Source organism: Ips typographus, linkage group LG1 (assembly GCF_016097725.1).
Source record: "Ips typographus isolate SLU linkage group LG1, UJ_Ityp_2.0, whole genome shotgun sequence".
Taxonomy (NCBI): Eukaryota; Metazoa; Arthropoda; class Insecta; order Coleoptera; family Curculionidae; genus Ips; species Ips typographus.
In genome coordinates this window covers 28,387,384-28,413,065 of record NC_138422.1, presented here as the reverse complement: position 1 = coordinate 28,413,065, position 25,682 = coordinate 28,387,384, and the positions used below count along the sequence as shown (strand labels likewise).

Sequence of the window (25,682 nt, the reverse complement as noted above, 5' to 3'; positions counted from 1 at the left end):
CCGTAATAACGTGTAAAAAAGTAAAGTGCTTGTTCCAAATTTGATCAATATTGCTCCAACGGTCTGACAGTTATGACAAAAACCGATTTTTTAAACAGAAATTTGAAAGGTTGTATTTCCCTCTTTCTTCATATTAGCTACACTCCTTTTCTTTCAGTGTTTTCTTTTTGTCTTTTATGCCTTTCACTGTATTATTTATTGAGCATATTGGTTCGTTCCTTTCATATAATTTCTGGTCTTCCTTGACTCTACTTCTATAAGGTTTTCAATTTTCTTTTAATTGCTTCTTAAGCAATCCACTATCATTCCTTCACTAGTTCGTTATGACTAATTCTATAATTGGGGTTTTTAATGTGTCTTTTCTTGGTTGTTTTCTCTCCTAATTCACACCTACTTCTTCACCTTTCTGTCAATTAATATAGCTGTGTATCACATTCTTATTCTTTTTGTCTCACACTCTTTCACATCATCTCCTCTTTTCTTTGTTATGTTGCTTATGGCAATACTTCAGTAAATTGCCATAGAGTGAAAGAAACAAACGTAAATTATCAATTGACATAAATTGGGTGACGTCACGTTGTAGGGCGTTTCAAAACAAAGAAGAATTATTTTAATTGTTTATTTATCTAATTTCTGTTTCCCCGACACTCCCAAGTGGTCTTGAGGTTTGAATGTGACAGATCAGGTGCAAAATAACACAGTCTAAATTAAACTCAACTAAGCTGTTCTTAAACTCAACTTATCCAATGTTGGAGTAATGAACAATTCTTTTTATCAATATTCACTTCTCTATTATTTCACACACTTTCTCTCCTCTTCTGTTACTTCATGTTTTTTTCAGTTCTTTGCTTTGTGTTGACTTTTTGAATCCGTTATTTCCAGCTTTATCTCTTCTCTTTGTTGACTTTCCTAATTTTTGATTTTTTTCTCTGCATATCCCTATTTTATCTTGGTTTACTTGTCAAATATTACGCAAATTAACACTTAATCGCACTGTATTAATCAAAAGTTGCCATCAATGTTGGATTACTGGTTTGATAAAAAAAGCAAATAAAGGATATCACAAAGATAAAAAATTATCAAAAGTGTTTAATGCGTTTGTAGAGAAAGTGCATTTTTAAGGTACGCATGTGGAATTATTGAAAGCTATTAACATACATTATTAGAAAAGGTATGTCGACTCAAATTGCTCAATAACAAATTTTGCAACAATATGGTTTTAAATTTTTGAAAGCACTTAATGGGTAATTATTATGTGTCACAAGTTGTAGGCAATAAAAAATTAATTTGTTTAGTTTTAAATAAATTTTTCCGGTGTTTCCTTCATGTGCCAATCCAGTCCACTAGTCTTTTGAGTAAGTACTTGCCTGTATACTATTTGTGGTTAAATGTAACTTTTAATAGAAAATCAACAAAATTGCTATTGCATTTCATTTATTAAGTTTGTATTTCGCTATTTCACTATAAATTCAACGTCCTTCATAAATTCATTTTGTATCAACTGATGTAAAAAGTGCAAAACATTAAAATTATACAATAGACACTTTGTTGCCTTTACAATCTGGGAAGTTTATTATATAAATGCATTTAATAACTTCTCTCTCTCTGTCAGATCGGACAGTAACAAAAACCAGCTGATCAGTTCGTACTGTCCGATCAAAACGTTGCATCAAAAGTTTTATTATAAAATATCATCTCAAAATAAAAACTGTAAAACAATAATATAAAAATAGACGCTAAAAATAACATTTACAAATCTATCTGCTAATCGAACATATTAGTCGTGGGGGCCACCTCCATCATCATTTGTAAAAATGCAGTGAGTCCATCTGGAAAACGAAAGTTTCCAGTATTTTTGAGGGTTGTTTCTGGGGCTGGTTGAAAACTTACCCATTAAAGGGATGCGGTACTTGTAATGTACGAAAGGAACGTAAAAAATCATGCCGCCCAAAATAAACATGGCCGCGTACAGGTACTCAATAGTAGGTTTATCAATAATCGGTCCTATGATCAAGTAGATTGAGATCAATAACACTAGGTACGGTATGATAATTGGCACCTGAAATGTATCAAAACATTCTTGAATAATTGTTATTATGATCTAAATTTGCTTGTCATCACTTATTAAACTTATGACAAATCTTATTGTCTTAATGATTGTCACACGATATTTTGTATCAAAGTAAATTTGACCACCGTACGTTTAAATGACAGTTTTTACATTTGACTTATTACTTGAAACTAAACATTTGACATCCATTTTTTTTTTGGTTTACCAAACGTTGCTCAAATTTCTCAAACGTACAAAATAATTTTGTTTGAGTAGAAAATTCCACAAATAATAAAAATGCAAAAATGAAAATTACAGAAAACTCACTCAACTAACTTGAAACACAATTTGGGCCATAATTTGGGTAATTGGGCAGTTACGGACCTGAAATTTCCACTGAATTTACTAAATTGAACCTAAAAACCTGCGCCGTACTGGAAAATTTTCAGAAAAAATCCTGTTTTTTGTTAGACTTGGAAAATCAAACTGAAAATGACAGAAAACTCATTCAACTAACTTGAAACACAATTTGGGCCATAATTTGGGTAATTGGGCAGTTGTGGACCTGAAATTTTCACTAAATTAACTAAATTGTACTTAAAAACCAGCGCCGTACCGGAACATTTTCTGAAAAAATTCTGTTTTTTGTTAAACTTCGAAAACCAAACTGAAAATTACAGAAAACTCACTCAACTAACTTGAAACACAATTTGGGCCATAATTTGGGTATTTGGGCAGTTAGGGACCTGAAATTTTCACTGAATGTACTAAATTGAACCTAAAAACCTGCGCCGTACGGGAAAATTTTCAGAAAAAATCCTGTTTTTTGTTAAACTTGGAAAACCAAACTGAAAATGACAGAAAACTCACTCAACTAACTTGAAACACAATTTGGGTCATAACTTGGGTAATTGGGCAGTTACGGACCTGAAATTTTCACTGAATGTACTAAATTTAACCCAAAAATCAGCGCCGTAGTGGAAAATTTTCAGAAAAAATCCTGGTTTTTGTTAAACTTGGAAAACCAAACTGAAAATGACAGAAAACCTACTCAACTAACTTGAAACACAATTTGGGTCATAACTTGGGTAATTGGGCAGTTGCGGACCTGAAATTTTCACTGAATGTACTAAATTGAACCAAAAAACCAGCGCCGTACTGGAACATTTTCAGAAAAAATCCTGGTTTTTGTTAAACTTCGAAAACCAAACTGAAAATGACAGAAAACCCACTCAACTAACTTGAAACACAATTTGGGCCCTAATTTGGGTAATTGGGCAGTTACGGACCTGAAATTTTCACTGAATTTACTAAATTGAACCTTAAAACCAGCGCCGTACTGGAACATTTTCAGAAAAAATCCTGTTTTTTGTTAATCTTCGAAAACTAAACTAAAAATGACAGAAAACCCACTCAACTAACTTGAAACACAATTTGGGCCATAATTTTGGTATTTGGGCAGTTACGGACCTCAAGTTTTCACTGAATATACTAAATTGAACCTAAAAACCTGCGCCGTACTGGAAAAATTTCAGAAAAAATCGTGTTTTTTGTTAAACTTGGAAAACCAAACTGAAAATTACAGAAAACTCACTCAACTAACTTGAAACACAATTTGGTCCATAATTTGAGTAATTGGGCGGTTACGGACCTGAAATTTTCAATAAATTTACTAAATTGTACCTAAAAACCAGCGCCGTACTGGAATATTTTCAGAAAAAATCCTGGTTTTTGTTAAACTTGGAAAACCAAACTGAAAATGACAGAAAACCTACTCAACTAACGAAACACAATTTGGGCCATAATTTGGGTAATTGGGCAGTTGCGGACCTGAAATTTTCACTAAATTAACTAAATTGTACCTAAAAACCAGCGCCGTACCGGAATATTTTCAGAAAAAATTCTGTTTTTTGTTAAACTTGGAAAACCAAACTAAAAATGTCAGAAAACCCACTCAGCTAACTTGAAACACAATTTGGGCCATAATTTGGGTATTTGGGCAGTTACGGACCTGAAATTTTCGCTGAATGTACTAAATTGAACCTAAAAACCTGCGCCGTACTGGAAAATTTTCAGAAAAAATCCTGTTTTTTGTTAAACTTGGAAAACCAAACTGAAAATGACAGAAAACTCACTCAACTAACTTGAAAAACAATTTGGGCCATAATTTGGGTAATTGGGCAGTTGCGGACCTCAAGTTTTCACTGAATACACTAAATTTAACCCAAAAATCAGCGCCGTAGTGGAAAATTTTCAGAAAAAATCCTGGTTTTTGTTAAACTTGGAAAACCAAACTGAAAATGACAGAAAACTCACTCAACTAACTTGAAACACAATTTGGGCCATAATTTCGGTAATTGGGCAGTTACGGACCTGATTCAAAAAAAAATATTGTAAAGAAGTGTGAAAAAGGAGGAAAAATAAAAAAAAGCAATAAATAACTGTTAAAAATCATTATGTAGGTACCATTTTTACTTAAGACAAATATCATTATTGCACTAATATTAATCATTTTGATAACATTATTATACACACCTTGTAAGGTCTGGGATAATTTGGCTTGGTGTGTCTCATCACTATTAGGGCTAGCATAGCGCCACCATAGAAAATCCATGCGGTAAAACTGAAAAAATCGATCAAAGAATCGATTGTTCCGTATAGTACCATTGCTCCGGCAATAATCGACTGAAAACCATCATATTTAAGATTTTGCAAGAACGTTTTGCATGAGCATTCCTTACATGGAAAACTAGTCCAGGAGAAGGCGTGTAACGTCTGACATGGACATAAGACAAAATATCCAACAGATGTCCTTCGCGACTGGCAGCAAAACATAACCTACCAGCAGCAAATAAAGTCCCATTGGCGGATCCAAAAGTGGATATCGTAACGGATAATGGCATCAACCAGGACATTGCACCTGAAAATGTCACTCACTTGACTTGGTATTAAGTGGGATTGAACGTACCTAGTAATCTGTTGCCAAAAACAACAGCCACAGCCTCGGACGTCATCATTTCCATTGGCGACATTACCGTTAGATAAGAAATGTTAATAAGGGCGTAACAAATTGTTACAAGTGGTATTCCTATGATGATACTACGCGGCAAATTCCTGAAAATCAATTAGATTCATAAAAAGATATAATCTTTCAACAGTTTTCCAATCTAAAAATGGTCAACTCTGTTTTCTTTAAATTATCAATTTGCGCAAAGAAAAGTGTTATGGTGGCATTTTCAGGAAAAAGTTGGTTTGTGCCACCTTCTTCAGAAGATTCTAAATTTTTTTGCAAGATAATGTAGAGTTTTTCAGTTGCTACTAAAAAACACTATCCAAAGATTTACCAGTTTATAAGTCATTTAGATTATCACGATTCCTGTCAGATTTGCATTTCTGTGGAATCTTTTCTTCAGAAGATTTGAATTGTCTGGATAACACCTCCCGTACATTTAACATTAAAAATATGCTGTATAGTTTTTCAAGTAATGACTTCCAAAAGTCTACACTTTCTAGGGTCATCTTGATGTTTTTTTCAGATTTTCAGATTATTTGTGTGTTTTAGTTTATCCAGATTCTCTTAGCATCTTTTAGAGTATTTTAGTTCTTATGATATGCGACATTTGAAACGATCTTCAGACTTCAGAAATGAGCGAAAACCGGCTTTCTTAGCTCTTTATGTTACCGAGATACTGTATCTCAAAAACTAGTTAAAAATGACCCCTAATACTCTACTAAATTAAAGTTCTTGGGTATAAATACAGGGTGGTCCAGTTTTAAATGTCAATAATTCACAAATCCATAGCCAATTAAAAAATAAGTTGACATTCATTATGTCATTTTCCTGAAAAGTGCTTCCTAAGGAAAATACAGTCCTTCAAATTTCTGTTTAAAAAATCGTTTTTTTTGTCATAACTGTCAGACCGTTGGAGCAATATTGATCAAATTTGGAACAAGCACTTTATTACACGTTATTACGGTCAAAGAACCAAAACTAACCCAACCCAACTTAAAAATTGTCTTGGAAACGGAAAATTCACTTAAGAAGTTTAAAAAATATTATTGTAGCCAGTTTTCATAGTTTCCAGACAAACTAAGACTTAAGTTTTGAAAATTGAATTAGGAAAGATAAAAATTTCAGAAGCTTAAAAGTTGTGTTTGTAACCAGTTTTCATGCAAATCGAGAGACTTTAATACTAAAAATTGACTTGTAGACATAAAAACTAAGTACTTTTTCAAGAATTTGTTACTACAAATTCATACATTTAAACCTTAAATATTTGACTTGAACCCCAAAATGTGACTGAACTAATAAAAAGTGACATCAGAAGCTTAAAATTTGCATTTGAAGTAAGTTTTCATAATTTGAAGACAAATTTCAATATTTTAGTCTTGAAAATAGTCTTAGATGCAGGACATTGACATTAGATTCATGAAAATTGTCTTGAAAACGAACTTTTCGTGCTTTTTACTTTGCTTTTCATTTTCTTCGAATTCTGGACTATTTTTAGTGCTTCAAAACTGCTTGCAGCTTGGAAAATCGAGTTTCAAGACTATCTTCACCAAGTTATTGACATAGCAAACTTAAAAAACATTTTTTACATTCTTCATAGACTTAAAATGGCATTCCAAGCTTTGTCACTATTAAATCGACTTCTAGACACCTCAGTGCTAAAAATTCGGGTATTTCTTAATAAACTAGACTGTTTTTAGTGTTTTAAGGCTGTTTTCAGTGCCTCAAATCGAGTTTCAAGACTATTTTTACAAAGTTTTTGACTTATCAGGCCTAAAAGCCAGTGTGTCCACTGACCATAGTCTTGAAAATGTTATTTCAAGCTTCTTCACTATTAAATTGACTTCTACACTCATATTTGCAATAAATTGTAGCATCTCTAAGAAATTCAGACTGTTTTTAGTGCTTTTTAAGACTGAAAAATCGAGTTTAAGACTATTTCTAAAAGTCAAGTTTCTTCAGTAATAAAAGTAAAAAAATTTGGTACAATGCTACAATAATAGTCTTGAGAACTAATTTTTAGAAATAAAATAGTCCGAAAATTTAATTTACTTCTAGACTTGTTGTCCAGTCCAGACAATTCAGTTGTACACCAATTAAAGTCTTGAAAATATACTTTTGGACTCTCTTTAGTCCTAGTAAAGTCAGTTATGGCATTAAAAGTCAACTTTTATATTATTTTTAGTAGTAAAAAATGAGTTTCATGCACAATACAATCTTTGTCTTGATTTCCGGACTTTTTTTTAGTTCTTGAATGCCAGTTTCAGACACTCAACCAGGATGGCAGTCTGAGAAAGCGAATCATAAGACCATTCCTAGTAGTAAAAAAGTTTTTAGACGAGTCAGTACAAATTTGGACTTTCACAAGTCTTGGATGTTCAGTTTTAAACTATAAAACGATTTTTTAAATTGAAATTTGAAGGACTGTATCTTCCTTAGGAAACGTTTTTCAGAAAAATGACATAATGCAAGTCAACTTATTTTTTGATTAGCTATCAAATGGTGAATTATTGACACTTAAAACTGGACCACCCTGTATATCCTTTGCTGTGCATTGGAACCCTTATGGGTCATTTTTTGTTTTTTTAAAAGGTTGTAACTTTTTTATTTAAACTCCAATCAATTTTCCTAAATCGCCAATAGAAAAAGGATAGAAAAATACTACAAATGGAGCCAAAACTCGCCTTTTTAGCTCTTTATGTTACCGAGATAGAGTATCTCAAAAAGTAAAGTCAACCGTCTTTGGAAGATTTCATATTTCTTAGGCTCTACAAAGCATATTAGAAAGTGGTTTGGTGTTATAATTTTCAGAAAATTAACAGGTTTTTCTTCTCATCTTACTCAATATTCGGACCTGATTTTCAAGTTTTAAAAATTGTAGACAAAAAAAAACAAAACAGACAAATTTTTGAATAAGTTGAATACTAGTGACGCACATACTATTCCCTTACAGGTTTAGTATAATACTTAACCAATATTTGGTTGAATAACTTACTTGGATGGATTTTTGATTTCCTCAGTGACGTAATTTAGGTTATTCCAACCATCATAAGCCCACAGACCGGTATAAAATGCAGTTGCTATATTGCCAATAGAATATTTCGTATTGCTAAAGGGTCGTCTCAAATGTTGAGTATTTCCTGTGAAAATAATCACTTTAAAGCATTTGTGCTTGATTTTTGGTTGCGTGTTATTACCGTCCAAAATTTTGTAAGCACCACCCAAAATCACAATTAACACCGCCACCAATTTGGCTGCTGTGAACACGTTCTGCACACTAGTGGCCAAGTTCACACTGTAGCAATTGACATACAAAATCACCACTGAAATTTAACAATAATAAATTATAATTCGAAATAGAATAAAATCATAATACCCATGGCAAGTAGAGCTACCATCTTCACGACAATCTCCGGAGGTTCGCATTCGGTTACGAACGCCTCCACCGCGTATTTTCCAAAGCTCAGACAGATAATGGCCATCTGCGAGGGTTTCAGCACCAAGGTGCTGGCCCAGGAAAACAGGAAAGCAGGTGGGGCACCGAAAGCGTCCATGAAGTAGGCGTATTCGGCCCCAGACGACGTGTTCATGGTTCCCAATTCGGCGTAGGACAGGGCGCCCAAAAGCGAGAGCAACCCGCACGCCAACCATATCACAAAGCTCATCCCGATAGAGCCGGTGCGCTCTAATAGGCCCGAAGGCGAAACGAAAATCCCAGATCCTAAAAAGAATGTCTTATAAGTTGCCAATATTAAAAAAAATGGTAATTAGAGATATACAGGGTGTCTTTGAATAGGTCACAAACTTACAAAGTACATCCAAAAATACGAGCAAGAGTTTATATGAATAGTTTTTTCTGTTAATTATAAAGTATCAAAATAATATTGTTTTTTGTAAAAAACTCCGGAACCACTTTTGCAGAAATAGTTTCTTAGGAAACGCAGTTTTTTAGTGTTGTAATTGATCCTGCATAAAACAGTGGTGGAAATTTTGAGTTGACAATATTTTTTTGTGCACTACATCAAAACTTACTATTAGTCATTTTAATATAAACATCTGGGATTTAAAAAATTTTAAAAAAATATGTAGGTATATGAAAATTGTGGATTTACTACTTCATACAAAAGAAAATACCTATCATGGTTCCAACAATTAAAGCAACCCCACTGACGAGTCCCACCCGTCTCTTGAGGTGAATAGGGTCATTCTCAGTTGGGCGGTATCTCTCCAACTGGTCGGGCTCAATAGGGGGCTCCAGGGGGCCGCAGAAACTGTTGGACGTGGATCCTCGGCTGCCCCTCCATTGAACCCCGCTTTCCTTGGCCATGTGGGAATTGTTGTTTCCTAAAAATAATACCACAACTTGATTGATGAAAGATGGAATTATTTTGCAAAATTCCAGAGATCTTTCAGAGAGTCTATCTATTATAAATGAGAGATAGCTTTCAAACGGTTTAAACTAACTCTAGAAACTTGGCAAACCCCAGAAGTTTCTTTAACAACATTATATCAACCTGGTAACAGAGCTGATTGCTACCAATTCAACAAAACGTCAAATCCACTTGATTTCCACTCAAATAATGTTTTTTTTTTTAAATTTTTAGATTGGCGCAAACCGTTTGTGCCTGGCGTTATTCCAATTTTAGTCTAAATTTTGTATAACAAATTTCTCAAAATAATAAAATGTTTACAGGTTGTAGCATATTTGATTATTTCACCCAATTTAAGGTCCTTTGGTATAATGACTTGGTACTATGATCTTTTTGGAGCAAGAAAGAAATTTTGACAAAAACTAGCATTTTTCCAATTTTCGAGAGGTTCAAAGCAGTTATTTCACCAGTAAATATGTCCTTTGCTGTACATTGGAAAGTGCATAAAAATTTGCCAAAAATGCTCTTTTTGTCATTTTTTCAATTTTTGAAAGGTTGTAACTTTTTTGTTTGAACTCTTATCAATTTCGATAAATCGCCGTTAGAAAAGGGATAAAAAATACTATAAAATGAGCTAAAACTCGCCTCTTTAGCTCTTTGTGTTACCGAGATATTCACATTCAAAAAGTAGTACAAAAAGACTCCTAATACCCCCCCCATTCTTTAAATTTTTTTGGAAAATGAAAAATTTTAAAGTGCTTTTTTTTGGCTTATTTCACTTAATTTAAGGTCCTTTAGTATAAATATGCCCATTGCTGTGCATTGGAACCCTTATGAAGCAAAATAAAAATTTGCCAAAAATGCACTTTTTACCAAAACTGTAATTTTTTGTATTTTTTAAAGGTTGTAACTTTTTTATTTGAACTCTTATCAATTTCGATAAATCGCCATTAGAAAAGGGATAAAAAATACTATAAAATGAGCTAAAACTCGCCTCTTTAGCTCTTTGTGTTACCGATATATTCACATTCAAAAAGTAGTAAAAAAGACTTCTAATACCCCCCCATTCTTTCAATTTTTTTGGAAAATGAAAAATTTTAAAGTGCTTTTTTTTGGCTCATTTCACTTAATTTAAGGTCCTTTAGTATAAATATGCCCATTGCTGTGCATTGGAACCCTTATGAAGCAAAATAAAAATTTGCCAAAAATACACTTTTTACCAAAACTGTCATTTTTTGTATTTTTTAAAGGTTGTAACTTTTTTATTTGAACTCTTATCAATTTTGCTATATCGCCATTAGAAAAGGCATAAAAAATACTACAAAATGAGTTAACATTCACCCTTTTAGGTCTTTATTGTGTTACCGAGATATTGAATTTCAAAAAGTAGTTAAAAAAGATTCTTTAAATTTTTTTGAAAAATAAAAAATTTTACAGTGCTTTTTTTGGGCTTATTTCACTTAATTTAACGCCCTTTTGTATAAATATGCCCATTGCTGTAAATTGGAACATTTTTGGAGCAAAAAAAAAATTTGACAAAAAATGACATTTCTTCAATTTTTGAGAGGTAGTTATTTGACCTAATTTAAGATTCTTTGGAATAAATATGTGCTTTGCTGTGCATTGAAACCTTTATGAAACAAAATAAAAATTTCCCAAAAATGCACTTTTGACCTTTTCGTTGTGTTATCATTCTTTTAATTTTTTTGAAAAATTAAAAATTTTTAAGTGTTTTTTTTGTGCTTATTCCACCTAATTCACTTATTATTTTAATTGTCTGTAATAATAATATTTCATTAAATACAGGATACAATAAAATTATTTTTGACAAATTTTGTATAATGTAAAAAAATCTTTTTAAGTGTTGAGCTACTTCAGAATTTACAATTTCTACTAATCTTGCGAGGTAGTTGTCAAAGTCTAATAGAAGCAATAAAAAAATATTAAAAACCCGCCAAATAGTACAAAAAAGTGAACTCTAAATTATGCGTAACGATTGCGTTTAAAGGCCACTAAAAAATTTACTGTGCTGAAAATAATTGTAGCAACAATAATAATGTCAGCGATAATAAATAACGAAAACAGAATAATTAGGTTTAATAAGCTAACCCATAGAAGTAGAGCTATTTTAACTTCCTACGCAGCTTTTTTCCATTCAGCTTAATCACATGTCAAGATAAATTTATGTACGTGAAAAGGGAAAAAATCAGGAAAGCTTTACAATTTTTTTGCAAAATCAACCTAAAAATATAATTATATCTTTGACGTCCTAAGGTAATTAGTATAAGAAGGTTTTTAAGATGATCTTAAAATATACGTAAAATCAAATTAACTAAAAATGACATCTGCTAAACTAAATGTAGTAAACCACATAAATTAAGTTCTTATTCAGATGGAAACATAAATAAACAGTTACATGTTTTTTTTATGATTTTCCACCGATTTCCTCATTGTAATTTTAAGGTTAGGATATACCAAAAACGTTTTTACTAAATTCATCTATACATTTGATTATATGATGATTACTAGTGTGAACTATATTACAAGTAAAATATCTTTAAAATAATTCTTTTCTATTGCTCAATAATTGTTTAATATCCTGAATTCCGCTAGTTTGTTTAATTTAGTTCGTAAATTTATACCCCAAGCAGTCAGTTGTAATTTGCATCTATTAAACATATTCAATTACATTGCTGCAAGTCCTATAATATGCTTTCCTGATGAATTATTAGAAAAATTCAAACGTGGTATTTAAAAATCCGATAAAATGTATTGAAAACCAATATTAAGCATATCAAAAGCTTTCAGAAAAATCAAACAAGTTTAGAATTCTAATTCTAGCCAGCAGGACATTTAATATAATTTATAGTATAAACAAATATACACGAGCTTCAGATTATTATCTCTTATTCCCATGTGGAAATCGTTATTATTATTAGTGAGATAGTATGTTCCCTTTAGTAGTAATTAAAACAATACAATTTAGATAAGACCATAAAACCTCCTCCTTTTTTTCCAAGTAATATAAAAGGTGATTTATGTCAACACAAGCTTAGTTCTTTTCTAGTGTTTTCGCTTTTCAAGGTGAGTGCAGTAATGGTTAGTTTTTTCCCAAAAATCTATCGTACAATGAACATTTTTTAAATGCAATTTTTTGAACAGAAATTGTTAGATTTCAGTTTAGTCCAAAAATAAGTTACGGCGTACGTATTTATATTTTTAAATAGACTCCTGTACTCAAATGGGAAATCAAAAATGGTGTTTTAATTTGTACATATTATTTTTATGGGCGTAGTTTTTCAGATTTTACTAATAATATGAATTTTCTATGAAAAAAAATATACTCAAAAGTAAAAATTTAAGCATACAATATCTGTTTTTTTTTTTTCAAAAAACTAACCCCTACACCTAAATCTTGATAAAATGCATATAATATAACGTTGCTGAAATTTATTTTAAGAATTAATTTAATAAAAAAATACAGAAATTACCTTTTTTGGTTTTCATATTTTAGATGAATTTGAAAAAGTTTTTAAAATCAGGAAGATCAAATCTTAAACTCTAGAAAACCTTTTCAAAGATTTAGTTTATTTCGAAAAATAAGTTAGGACCTTAAAATGTAATAGACAGATCGGTTGAAATGAAGAAAATCTGTGCTATTTTACACAAAGTAAAAACGTTTTTTACTCTGAATTTTTTATTATTTTTTGGAAGGTAAATCTGATACTATACCGGCATCTGATATTTTTAAAGATTTTTTGGATATTTAAGAAGATTTTATGATTGTATTTTTTAGCAGCTCTAAAGTGAAGAATTCATAGGTTTTAATAAGGTAGTCTGTTACTTTAATAAGGTTTTCTTAACAAATCTGTTCAAATGATGTTCAAAACAACTTTGAGGTTCTTGAGGATTTGTACTCAAAGTTAATATGCTGGGTTTTTAGAGCTAAATTGGAATTTTTAAATAAATATAGAGAAGAAACCTCGGACTAAATTTTGGAGGTTTTAGAAATTTGTAAAGGTATTTTCAAATGGCTCTAAAGTAGCAGCAAGCATTTATTTTGTTAGTTAGAGACTTTCAAAGTACGAATATGATTATTTTAGGGCAAAATAGAAAATTCGTATTGATTCTATTTTTATTTAGTTTGACCGTGTAATTAATACAGTTTTGCGAGATCCTTCTACATTAAACTTTACTACAATGTTTCTTGGCTATCTTTTAGTATACTCTGAAATTAAGAATCAATCGAATTAGACCCAAACACTTTTGACGACAACAATAATGATTTTTTCTAAAGTGGACAATTCACAACATCAAAATGAACGCTAATTTTATAAGTTTTTGTTATCCGAACATCAACACGAAAATAGTCGTTCTAAAAATAACATATTAAATCGTTCAGAAAACTTGAAACGCTCTACTTTTTACTTATTTTTGAGAAACCTATTAAGGACGCTTTTAATGAATAAATCAATTGCCAGAGCTCATATTTGCCAATCACTGTTCAAGTGCGATAACATTGAAGGGTTATTCTCCTTTTGAAATTGATTGGACAAACTGTGTAAAAATGAGCGTAATATTACACCGGGGTTGAAAGTCACCCACGTGACATTTTTGGGGGTGACATTGAGCTCCGCCTTTTCTTCCACAAGTGCGTATTTGGTGAATAACGCACTTAGTGTGACACAAATTACATGTTTTGTCAGTTTGAACACGTGTGATAACCAGTTAATTACTAATTTGGCTTTAAATTGTTATATTTTGTATTGTTATTGATTTTTACCTTAGAGCATAGCTGAAAGGTATAAACATATTAGTGGTAAAAAAGTCGGATTGGTTGGAGCCCATTTTGGCACTAATATTCTAATTTTCCAAATGCTAAAGCTGTGAAATTCTTACAGTGCAAACAAGATAACAGGAAAACATCAATAAAACTCCTATCTGAATTATATGGGCAAATCTGGATTAGAATTTGGGATTCTTACCAGTGAACGCGTGGCGGCTTGGATAGTATTCATCGTCGTACATGTTCCCACAAACGGCGGCAATACGGAATAACACTTTTCTATCGATATCATGTCATTCACTGGCCGGGCGGGTTGGAAAAGCTAGTTTTTCCCCGCACTAGTGCCCTCTGGCCGCGACGCTTCGAACTGAAAGGAGATTGCGTCATACAAGGCGTCGCGACGCCCGTGCGTGGCAACGTCCTCGCTAATTGGTGATCTCGAAAAAAATTTAAATTTACTTTGAGTTAATTAGTGACATAATATGATGCAAATTGCAAAATTGTCAGTAGCAATAATTAATTTATACAGCCATAAATTTTATGTTTGTGCATTAGTATATACAGGGTGGTCCAGTTTTAAATGTCAATAATTCACCAATCCATAGCCAATTAAAAAATAAGTTGACATTCATTATGTCATTTTCCTGAAAAGTGCTTCCTAAGGAAAATACAGTCCTTTTAATTTCTGTTTAAAAAATCGTTTTTTTTTGTCATAACTGTCAGACCGTTGGAGCAATATTGATCAAATTTGGAACAAGCACTTTATTACACGTTATTACGGTCAAAGACCCAAAACTAACCCAACCCAACTTGGAAACGGAAAATTCACTTAAGAAGGTTAAAAAATATTATTGTAGCCAGTTTTCATAGTTTCCAGACAAACTAAAAGACTTTAGTTTTGAAAATTGAATTAGAAAAGATAAACATTTCAGAAGCTTAAAAATTGTGTTTGTAACCAGTTTTCATGCAAATCGAGAGACTTAAATACTAAAAATTGACTTGTAGACAAAAACTACTTTTTCAAGAATTTGTTACTACAAATTCATACATTTAAACCTTAAAAATTGACTTGAACCCCAAAATGTGACTGAACTAATGAAAAGTGACATCAGAAGGTTAAAATTTGCATTTGAAGTAATTTTTCATAATTTGAAGACAAATTTCAATATTTTAGTCTTGAAAATAGTCTTAGATGCAGGACATTGACATTAGATTCATAAAAATTGTCTTGAAAACGAACTTTTCGTGCTTTTTACTTTGCTTTTCATTTTCTTCGAATTCTGGACTATTTTTAGTGCTTCAAAACTGCTTTCAGCTTGGAAAATCGAGTTTCAAGACTATCTTTACCAAGTTATTGACATAGCAAACTTAAAATTCATCGACTTAAAATGGCATTCCAAGCTTTATCACTATTATATCGACTTCTAGACACCTCAGTACTAAAAATTCGGGTATTTCTTAATAAACTAGACTGTTTTTAGTGTTTTAAGGCTGTTTTCAGTGCCTCAAATCGAGTTTCAAGACTATCTTTACAAAGTTTTTGACTTATCAGGCCTAAAAGCCAGTTTGTCCACTGACCATAGTCTTGAAAATGTTATTTCAAGCGTCTTCACTATTAAATTGACTTCTACACTCATAGGTGCAATAAATTGTAGCACCTCTAAGAAATTCAGACTGTTTTTAGTGTTTTTTAAGACTGAAAAATCGAGTTTAAGAGTATTTCCAAAAGTCAAGTTTCTTCAGTAATAAAAGTAAAAAATGTTATTACCAAATGCTACAATAATACGTCTTGAGAACTAATTTTTAGAAATAAAATAGTCCGAAAATTTAATTTACTTCTAGACTTGTTGTTCAGTCCAGAAAATTGAGTTGTACACCAATTAAAGTCTTGAAAATATACTTTTGGACTCTCTTTAGTCCTAGTAAAGTCAGTTCTAGCATTAAAAGTCAACTTTTATATTATTTTTAGTAGTAACAAATGAGTTTCATGCACAATACAAACAATCTTTGTCTTGATTTCCGGACTTTTTTTAGTTCTTGAATGCCAGTTTCAGACACTCAACCAGGATGGCAGTCTGGGAAAGCGAATCATAAGACCATTCCTAATAGTGAAAAAGTTTTTAGACTATTGAGTACAAATTTAGACTTTCACAAGTCTCGGATGTTCAGTTTTAAACTATAAAACGATTTTTGAAATTGAAATTTGGAGGACTGTATCTTCCTTAGGAAACTTTTTTCAGAAAAACTCAACTTATTTTTTGATTGGCTATCAAATGGTGAATTATTGACACTTAAAACTGGACCACCCTGTATTTCAAATTAACATTTGAATTTCTAGTACCAATATTACAAGTTTTGCAATAATTGTATCTATTCTTGTACGTCCTGTTCAGGTTGAATACGGAAGGTCTGTACTAGAAAAAAACAAATTTGTTAAAAAAGCTTTTAAGACACCAAAAAAGAGTTTCAGATAATTTCCCAGGCCTTTGATATTCCAGTGGTATCCATAATACGAAAAAACTTTTATTAATAGAGTTAAGGCAAATTTTTGTCAGTTTTCCAAGATTTTAAACCATTTGAAGAATAAAAATGTCCTTTTGGAGAAAAAATGCAGGATTGTACTTTTTCTCTAGTTTTTCGTGTTTAAATAATTCCAATTAATTAATCAACAAATTCAAGATTTGCTTCCTGTAATTGATAAATTTATAACCATTTCTCTTTACGTTATTAACAATTTGCAAGTATATCAAGGTTTCAAAAAAATGATTATTAGAGAATAATTTATATGGTTAATTCAGGGCAAACGCACTTTAATTGACCTGATTATTTATCATTAAATGTGCGTATATTTAAATTATAATAATATTCCGAGTGATATTCTAAACTAAATTGTAACAAAAAAAATATGTTTTGTTAGGGCAATAACGATGAAAGTAGGTTGCCATATTCAAAATATTTACCGTTAGTCCTAAATTCTACATTATATGCAATTAATGCATGAGTAGCTTGTTATTCGCTTAGTGGTCAATAAGTTTAGGCAATCTTACCGAACGTTGCAGAAAAAAATACGATTATCCAAACAACTATCGCAGTTAAAGATCAGTCATAAGTGTACCTTTCAGGTTAAGGTAAGTTTTTTGCTACAATTATTCAAAATTGAGAAAAAAGTGCGTTATAATCATTGCATTAACAGTAATAATTATCCATAATTGGTTAATAGCTAAATAGTTTTCATTTTCTATCAACCCTAGTAGTTCAGTTGTTGTGGATTTCGTGAGTTTATTACGTTATAATCAATTAAAATAGTCGAGATAAAAGCACTTCTGTGTGTATTGTTATTGTGTGGATTTACAAAAAAAAAATACAACGAATAAACAACATTAACCTATATTGAACTAAGCTTGCATTTTTGTTGGTTCTGTTTATGGCTTAATTTTGTGTAAAGTTGTCTGATGAGGCCAATTAGAAAAATTCCACCTACTTTAGTGTACTTTTTGTAACTTCTTAAAACATATACTGCTTTGATTGATATGCAATAATTTATAATATGAACTATAATGCTTGTTTCTGGTTTCCTGTATCGAAAAAGTGGTAGTTTATCAATTATAATATAATTATTAGTTATTTACAATGATTATAACTTTGACTTACATGAAATCATAATTTCGTCTCAGTTCGTAGTGAATTCATGCAGTATTTTGTTCCAAATATCAAAGTGTGAGTTATTGTAATGTGAGCATATTTAAATATACAGTAAGCTTAAATTATTTGATTTCTAATATAATAATACTTTGCTGTATATACAGGGTGAACCTAAAATGCGAAAAAAGTGAATATTCGTTTAATTATGTGAAATAAAAAGTCTGAAATTAAATTATTGGTTACAAGAGGAGGCGTAATTACACTTTATTTTGGTGAGTTTTAATACAGTTTTTCAGATCTTGTGGCACTTTTCTTAAATACTTTACAAATGATTCTGACTGTACCATTATCTCAAATACTGAATCTCGATATAAAAACGTCAGAAATCATCATATTGGACTGTTTTCTACAATGCCGAAAATACCATCACATTTTAGGAAACTAGAAGAAATGGTGTAAAAAAGAGTCCAAAACAGATGGATGTTTAACCATTTTTAACGAATTAAGACACCCTGTATAGCAAATGCTCAAAATAAGTCAAATTTAGAATCAACAAGTTTATTTTAAAAAAATGTAAAAACTTTGGTCTACAGTGTTTTAGCAAAATTGTATAAACATTGAAATGAGCTTAGAATTTTAATAAATAATGTACAGGATGTTTGATGTAAAAAATCATATAGTAGTAGTAGTAGTAATTGTTGTTTATAATGTTACGAGAGAGCCTGATATATTCCATACTATCCTAATCAAAATATATTAAAATTTGAACCATTTTGACATATTTTGTTGCAAAATGTGCAACAAATGTAAAAAATGCAAAACAGGACCTAACCTAACCTAAGTTTGGGTTGTTTTTGGTATTGAAACGTTGCAAATAGATTTGAGGAACATTTACAACCTTCCACTAGACGATTTACGATTATAAAAAAATAATAATGGTTAATCCTGACTGGCTGAATACATATTTTATACAGTGTGTCCCAAAAATCAAACTCAACTTTCACAAAATTCCAAAAAATGTATGTATTTTTTTTACAAAACTTTTTGAAGGCGCTTTCTCGCATTTGCCACACAATTTTTCTGCGGCCACCCTGTATTTTAAAATTGTGCTTTCTCCAACGCCTCTTACCTAAAAACGATGCATATGTTTAAGATGTGACTCACTTCTCATACAGTGTGTCCAAAATAATTGTAATAGCTGTGAAATTGAATGGGCAATTTAATTTTGTTATATTTGTCTTAGTAATACAAGAAACTATAAAGTGAGTTTTTCTTTAATATGACAGTTAACGTTATTAAAACCGTGCCCATTTAGTTATTCAACAAAAAGTCATTCTATCACTATCATTATATTCTTGCAAATTTGCATTAATTATACTTTAGAAGTGAAATTTTTCTTAATTTGGGCCACTGAGTAATCCAAGCAGTGATGTAACCGTTCAGTAAATAAACTCTAGACTGATTTATAACGCAACATTTTTACATGAGGGCACCAACTTTTTTTTTATATATCGAGATGCGAATAATCGTCTGAAGATTCTGCATAAAATGAGTGCAGTCAAAGTTTTGTCAAGGTTGCTTTCTAGTATTAAACTTAATTCGGTCGAGATAAGACGTAAGATAAGTCTCATTTTCAGGTTTTACACCGATTCAGGATGTTTTTGTGGTTACTTTTCGCGGGAGCTTTACCTTCCAGTTTGTCTTTAATCATAAAAAATCCAGTGACAGTCACCAAGTATGGCAGTGTGCTAGGAACTTGGGGAGTGTCCAGATCAAACAAGACTTACTCGGCTTTTATTGGTATTCCTTATGCTAAACCGCCAATTGGAGATTTGCGGTTTGCGGTAAGTTTTAACAATTTTTATTCAGGTTTGAGTACGTAAATTTTCAGAATCCTGAACCTCCAGAAACTTGGATCGGGACGTATAATGCTACTTATTACCGACCAAGGTGTATTCAACGAAACTACATTTTCACTCAAAACCCAGCTGTTGAAGGAAGTGAAGATTGTCTCTATTTGAATATTTACGTTCCTGAGGTGAGTTTTTTAATGCAAAACGTGTTTTTTATCAAAATCTAGAAGTTATTCCAGTTTGTCAGTTTGAATAATATCTCTTAAGGGTGTAGTGTTTAGAGTTTTCGAAAAAAAATCCCAAAATCTTATTAAAAACTTAGTTATTTATATTGCAATTATTGGATTATCAAAAATAACATTATTCTTATATTATACTAAACTTGTATTGTTAAATATACTAGTAATTTTTTTCCATGTAATCTTGTGTTTTGGTGTTGTTAGGAACTAGCTCGAAAAAAACGTGAATTACCAGTTATGGTAGGAATTCATTGGGGAGGATTTTTTGCTGGTGGTGCTGATGATGGTTATCTGGGTCCAGAATATTTCATGGACTATGGCATAATTCTGGTCACTTTTAACTACCGTCTTGGTATTTTCGGTAAGAATACAAAAGTATAATAACTTATAACTTATAAAAGGTTTAATTTTTTTTTTCAGGATTTTTATCTACTTTGGATGATTCGGCCCCTGGTAATTATGGATTGAAAGATCAGGTTATGGCTTTGCAATGGGTGAAGGAAAACATAGAACTGTTTGGTGGGTTACCTGATAAGGTGACCATTTTTGGACAGAGTGCTGGCGCTGCTAGTGTACATTTGCATTACATTAGTGAGGCTTCAAATGGTAAGCAATTTTTGAAATTTGTATGTAAATAACATTGATATTTTTCTACACAATTTTAGTCGTGTTTTTATTGATTTACAATCAATTGTTGATTTTACAATCAATTTAACAATCATTTTTTTGCTAAGATTATATCGCACGTACCAAACTCATATATTCCAATCTTCATCTTAGTTTTTCCTTCTAAAACATTCTTTACAGAATCTTCAATAATTAGCAGATTTCTTTTAGATAAGAGAGAACTTTTTAGGAAAAAATCAGAGTAAAGCAAAAAAACAACTCGATTCAGCAAGTTAGTGGACTAATTTTCTACAGTTATAAAACAGTAATACAAGTTATCGTTTCCACCCTGTAGTAACAGTACATTAAAGGTCAAAAACTACCTAAAAAATGATTCTTTATTCTATTACATTGTTAGCTCATCCCATATTACTTTGATTTTCGCCAATTTCAAATACTTTTTTTCAAAAGAGTGTGACAAAGAGATATCAGAAACTTCTTTCTGCTTTCCAAGGCGTTGTTCACGGAATCTTTGATCCCTGACACATTTCCAGTTAGCATTATACAATTTCTAAAGTTCAAAAGATGTTAAGTCACAGTCTAAAAGTGATTTTCACAGAAGTCTCTCTCTAATGATCTCTATAAAAATAATATTAAATTGCTGCTTTTCTAGCACAGATTGTTCATGGAAATTGTAATTACTGCCATATTTCTAAGCTTTTTTAAGATTCCTGGTGGACATTCCACATTTCAAGACAATGCTGAATGAAACTCTGTTAATAGACATTTCATCAAGTTAGAGAAGTATTGATTTTGAAGTGGTCTAGGTTTATAAAATAGTCAAAAACAGGATTTTTGGACTAATGTTTACTGGCGTTCAATTTTTTAGGCTATAAATAGTGTAAAACTCTAATCATTGATGATACTAAAAATCATTCAACACTGGTAACAGTCCGAATTTTCGAACTAATTTAATTCTAAAAATTAGTGTTCAAGACTAATATCGTAACATTTAATGCCTAAATTGTTTACTTTCATCAATGAAGAGTCTGAAACTTAACTTTTACTATAAAAAATAGTTGAAAATTAGATTTTTCAGTCTTAAAGCACAGTAAAGCGCCTAGAGCTCAATTTAATACTGACAGACCATGAAATGGCATGTTTAAGCAGATGGAAAATGTAAACATAGTTTTTTAAGTCTGCTATGTCAAAAACTTGGTGAAAATAACCCTAAAACTGTATTTTCCAAGCTGAAAGCTGTTTTAAAGCCCTTGTCTTTAAAAAGCAAAGTAATAAGCTGGAAAAGTTAGTCTTCAAGTTAATTTTCATGAATCTGATGTCAATATCCTGTATTTAAGACTATTTTCAAGACTAAAATATTGAAATGTATTTTCAAATTATGAAAACTTACTTCAAATGCAAATTTTAAGCTTTTGATGTCACTTTTCATTGGTTCAGAGTCACTTTTTGGTGTCCAAGTCAATTTTCAAGGTTGAAATGTGTGAATTTGTTGTCAAAAATTCTAGATAAAGTAGCTTTTCATGACTACAAGTCAATTTTCACTACTAAAGTTTTTCAACTTATCTGAAAACTATAACAACTGATTAAAAGACAGTTTTTAAGCCTCTCAAGTCAATTTTCACAGTTTCCAAGTCAATTGTCAATGCTAAAGTCTTTCAATTTGTCTGAAAACTGGTTACAAATACAATTTTTAAGCCTCTCAAGTCAATTTTCACCATTTGAAAGTAAATTTACTGGTTTCTAAGTAAATTTTCATAACTAAAGTCTTTCAATTTGTCTGGAAACTATGAAAACTGGCTACAAAGACGTTTTTTAAGCTTCTTAAGTCGATTTTCACCGCACCAATTCTTAAGTTGGGTTGGGTTGGTTTTGGGTCTTTGAACGTAATCAATCGTAACTCAATTATCTCGTAAACAAAGTTTTAAATCAGAATTTTATAAAAGATACTTATTTTGTCAAATTGAACCAGTAAAGTACAAAAAAACTGAAGTTTTTGAAAAAGTCCAGTGTATTGTTCTAAATTTGATTAAAATTACAGTTATGACAAGAAACCGATTTTTTAAACTAAACTTTTATTGACTGTATTTTCCTTGGAAAGCATTTTTCAAGAAAATTACATAATGTATGGATGTTAACTTATTTTTTGATGGGCTGTGGAATGGTGAGTTATTGACATTTAAAACTGGACCACTCTGTATATTAAGTTTTTTGATTTCAAATGTCAGTAGTTGGTCATTTCTAAGCATCTCTGAGAAATCCTTTTCAAAAAAGATAATTTTTAAGAGAGTTGACAACTTTAGGTAGTTTCTATACTTTTAAGACAGTTTATTTTTAGGTATTTTCTTCACTACAATATCAGTCAAACAAATAACTACTTACTGCTTAAAAGAGCAAATTATTTACCTTTTCGTGAATAACCCTCCAATCAAAGTTTCATTTTTAGGACTTTTCTCAAAAGGAATATCTCAAAGTGGTACCGCATTATCACCATGGGCATACAGCACAAACGAGGTCCAATTGTATGTAACAAACATACAAGCACAACTAGTGAACTGCACTAGTGCCGCAGACAACACAACCGAAATGGTGAACTGCTTAAGAAACACTTCTGCTGACGTTTTGCTGAACACTCAAGACAATTTTAAGGTTTGAATCACTTTTTTGTCTGTAAGTATTTTAGTATTGTGAGGTTTTTTCAGTTCTTCCACAATTTACCATACACTGTGTGGTCTACGGTGGTTGAGAATAAAACTGTAAAAAATCCTAAACCTTTTCTAACCGAATATCAGTCTGATGCTTTAGAAAATGGTCGGTTTAAACGTTTGCCCTGGTTAATGGGTGGTGTACCACATGAGGGTTTACTATTAGCTGCCTGTAAGTGAACGTAAAATTAATTATTATTTTTTTTTAATTCATATTTTAAATTTTAAGCTTTGCTTTCTATTCCATCCGAGTTGGATGATCTTAACTCTAATTTTAATGCCACAATGGCAAAATTGTTGGTGACAACCGAGAACAGTACTCTATACAACAGAATCTTTAGCTACTACTTGCGTGGACAAAACTATTTAGACATAAATGATTCAGTGTCCGTGGAAAACTTTGTTAACGTACGTTTCTAATTGGGAACTTTTGAAGGTTTTGAGTTATGTTTTTAATAGCTTTTTTCAGATAAATACTTCCAACAACCACTCTATGAATCATTGAAGTTCCACATAGAAAATGGGCATCATTCTATTTACCTGTACAGTTTTGAGTATTCAGGCGAGAATACGTATGCTAAATACTTTTCTACTGATTCTTCCCACTACAGTTTCAATTTAGGTGAGTAGGATTTTTTTCCAAACTATGTGAAAACTTGTTGGTTATTACAGGGGCGACACATTGCGACGATTTACTTTATCAATTCCGCACACCGGAATTGTTTAGTGATCTTTCGAAAAGACACGATGTAGATCTTAGTGGTATAATGTTAAAGTTGTGGACTAATTTTGCCAAACAGGGGTAAGTTGTCTAGAGAGTTTCTGACATTATTATTAGACTATTTTATTATATTTTCAGCAATCCAAATCCTAAAGATGATCCAGTTTTATCCGACATAGATTGGCAAACTCTTGCTGCAAACAATTTCGGATCTCTCTCTAATACTGACGTAGCTCTACTAAATATAACTGGTTCATACCAAACTGGGTCTAAATTCACCATTACTGAAGGATTTTATCCAGAAAGATTACAGTTTTGGGAAAGTGTGCTTAATAAGTGATATTTTATTGTTTTATATTATATTGCAATAAAACATTCCTAAAATGTTGTTAGGTATCATTGGTGATAATTGCAAAGGCGTTGCCACAAAAAGTGGTTATCTTCCTTGTTTTCTAAGGTAAAATTGTTTCATTTTGAGTTTCTCCTCGACTGTTTAACTGCTTGTCTTCAATAATCCATTTCTGTATCTTTGATAGTATTTATTCTCTGGTGACTGACTGTATATGTCCCATTAATTGCGCAACTTTTTCCTAACTTATTCGACTTTGTATCTCCTACAGTTTTACAGATCCTCATGCAATGCATCCTTATCTATAATAAAGTAGTTGAAGTATGTATATTGAATTGTTGAACTCCTTGAAAATATGTTAAATAATGATAACTGATTGTTCTGAAAGTTTTGAGTTTGTACAGAAAACTTATGTGCATTGCCAAATACTTTTACCTATAATTTTGTAGTGTTTTTTCATGTTATTGGATGGGAAATTTTATGAGGATTCCAAAAATGTACTTAAAACGGTAATTTTCTCACTCCAAATGGGTTTGACAGGACAACTGTACTCAAAAGTTGCAAACATCAGGATTTAGAAAAGTTTTATTGCAATAGGCAATACAAAACGTGGTTCTAAAATTTTGAAAGTGGTCACGTGACTGCCTACCTAAATTATCCTTCAAAAGCACGAGATATCTGTCACTAATGTCAAAACTCTCAAAATTTGCCTAGAATTTTCATGAATTACCGTTTAACACAGTTTTCGAAACAAGACGTGTTAATTACTGTCATACGACGTGTTTCGTATGACAGTAATTTTGACAATTGCCAGTAAATTAGTGGTAATTTACAAATTATTTAAAAAGCAAATTCTTCAGATTCCTGTCATTCTTCTCATATCAAAAACTTATTATTTGTCATGAGGTAATAAAGAGAAGTGACAAAAATCTGAATTTGCTATTTTTTTAAAAAATGGATACTTTTTCATAAAAAAGTTAGTGTCTTAAAAGTTAGTTACTTATTTGATACAAGAATTATTTTATCAGCAAAGTTTTACTTTATTATTTTATTATTGATAAACCAAAATCTCTATAAAACAATAAATAACAAATCAAAACAGCCTTTTATTAAGTCTTACTTACAAATTATTTAAAAAGTAAAATCTTCAGATTCCTGTCATTCTTATCATATCAAAAACTTATTATTTGTCATGAGGTAATAAAGAGAAGTGACAAAAATCTGAATATGCTATTTTTTTAAAAAAATGGATACTTTTTCATAAAAAAGTTAATTACTTAAAAGTTAGTTACTTATTTGATAGAAGAATTACTTTATCAGCAAAGTTTTACTT

General features: G+C 31.2%; 2 protein-coding genes across 5 annotated transcripts; one reads left to right on the top strand and one right to left on the bottom strand.

Annotated features, from left to right (window-relative positions):
• Window positions 1-1,417: 1,417 nt before the first annotated feature.
• sbm (L-type amino acid transporter sobremesa) lies at window positions 1,418-14,572 on the bottom strand. Its single transcript, XM_081973799.1, has 10 exons — window positions 14,416-14,572; window positions 9,195-9,404; window positions 8,437-8,781; window positions 8,258-8,383; window positions 8,056-8,200; window positions 5,019-5,164; window positions 4,792-4,970; window positions 4,586-4,735; window positions 1,891-2,059; window positions 1,418-1,829 (listed from the first exon to the last, which is right to left on the bottom strand). Exons 1-10 carry the CDS (start codon window positions 14,456-14,458, stop codon window positions 1,765-1,767), a joined length of 1,578 nt encoding a protein of 525 aa, XP_081829925.1. The 5' UTR covers window positions 14,459-14,572; the 3' UTR covers window positions 1,418-1,764.
• LOC145725116 (juvenile hormone esterase-like) lies at window positions 12,416-24,384 on the top strand. Of its 4 annotated transcripts, none has more exons than XM_081973762.1 (11): window positions 12,416-12,514; window positions 19,496-19,702; window positions 19,750-19,896; window positions 20,155-20,311; window positions 20,371-20,556; window positions 23,021-23,223; window positions 23,277-23,451; window positions 23,509-23,687; window positions 23,739-23,901; window positions 23,952-24,081; window positions 24,139-24,384. In XM_081973762.1, the coding sequence occupies exons 2-11, from the start codon at window positions 19,514-19,516 to the stop codon at window positions 24,338-24,340; spliced, it is 1,731 nt and encodes a 576-aa protein (XP_081829888.1). In that variant the 5' UTR covers window positions 12,416-12,514; window positions 19,496-19,513; the 3' UTR covers window positions 24,341-24,384. The 4 variants fall into 4 exon arrangements, with proteins under 4 accessions (XP_081829888.1, XP_081829864.1, XP_081829879.1 ...); XM_081973738.1 differs by lacking the exon at window positions 12,416-12,514 and adding an exon at window positions 17,191-17,344; XM_081973753.1 differs by lacking the exon at window positions 12,416-12,514 and adding an exon at window positions 17,911-17,933.
• Window positions 24,385-25,682: the final 1,298 nt, after the last annotated feature.

What these genes read in the sequence shown, in the direction of transcription:
- sbm (XM_081973799.1), bottom strand. Translation starts at nt 14,458, where the DNA reads ATGTACGACGATGAATACTATCCAAGCCGCCACGCGTTCACTG. An exon ending in TGCTTACAAAATTTTGGACG is followed by an intron (nt 8,201 to 8,257) that starts GTAATAACACGC and finishes TTATTTTCACAG; the next exon opens with GAAATACTCAACATTTGAGA. An exon ending in CTCCTGGACTAGTTTTCCAT is followed by an intron (nt 4,736 to 4,791) that starts GTAAGGAATGCT and finishes GATGGTTTTCAG; the next exon opens with TCGATTATTGCCGGAGCAAT.
- LOC145725116 (XM_081973762.1), top strand. Translation starts at nt 19,514, where the DNA reads ATGTTTTTGTGGTTACTTTTCGCGGGAGCTTTACCTTCCAGTTTGTCT. An exon ending in CTACCGTCTTGGTATTTTCG is followed by an intron (nt 20,312 to 20,370) that starts GTAAGAATACAA and finishes TTTTTTTTTCAG; the next exon opens with GATTTTTATCTACTTTGGAT. An exon ending in GGGTTTACTATTAGCTGCCT is followed by an intron (nt 23,452 to 23,508) that starts GTAAGTGAACGT and finishes TTAAATTTTAAG; the next exon opens with CTTTGCTTTCTATTCCATCC.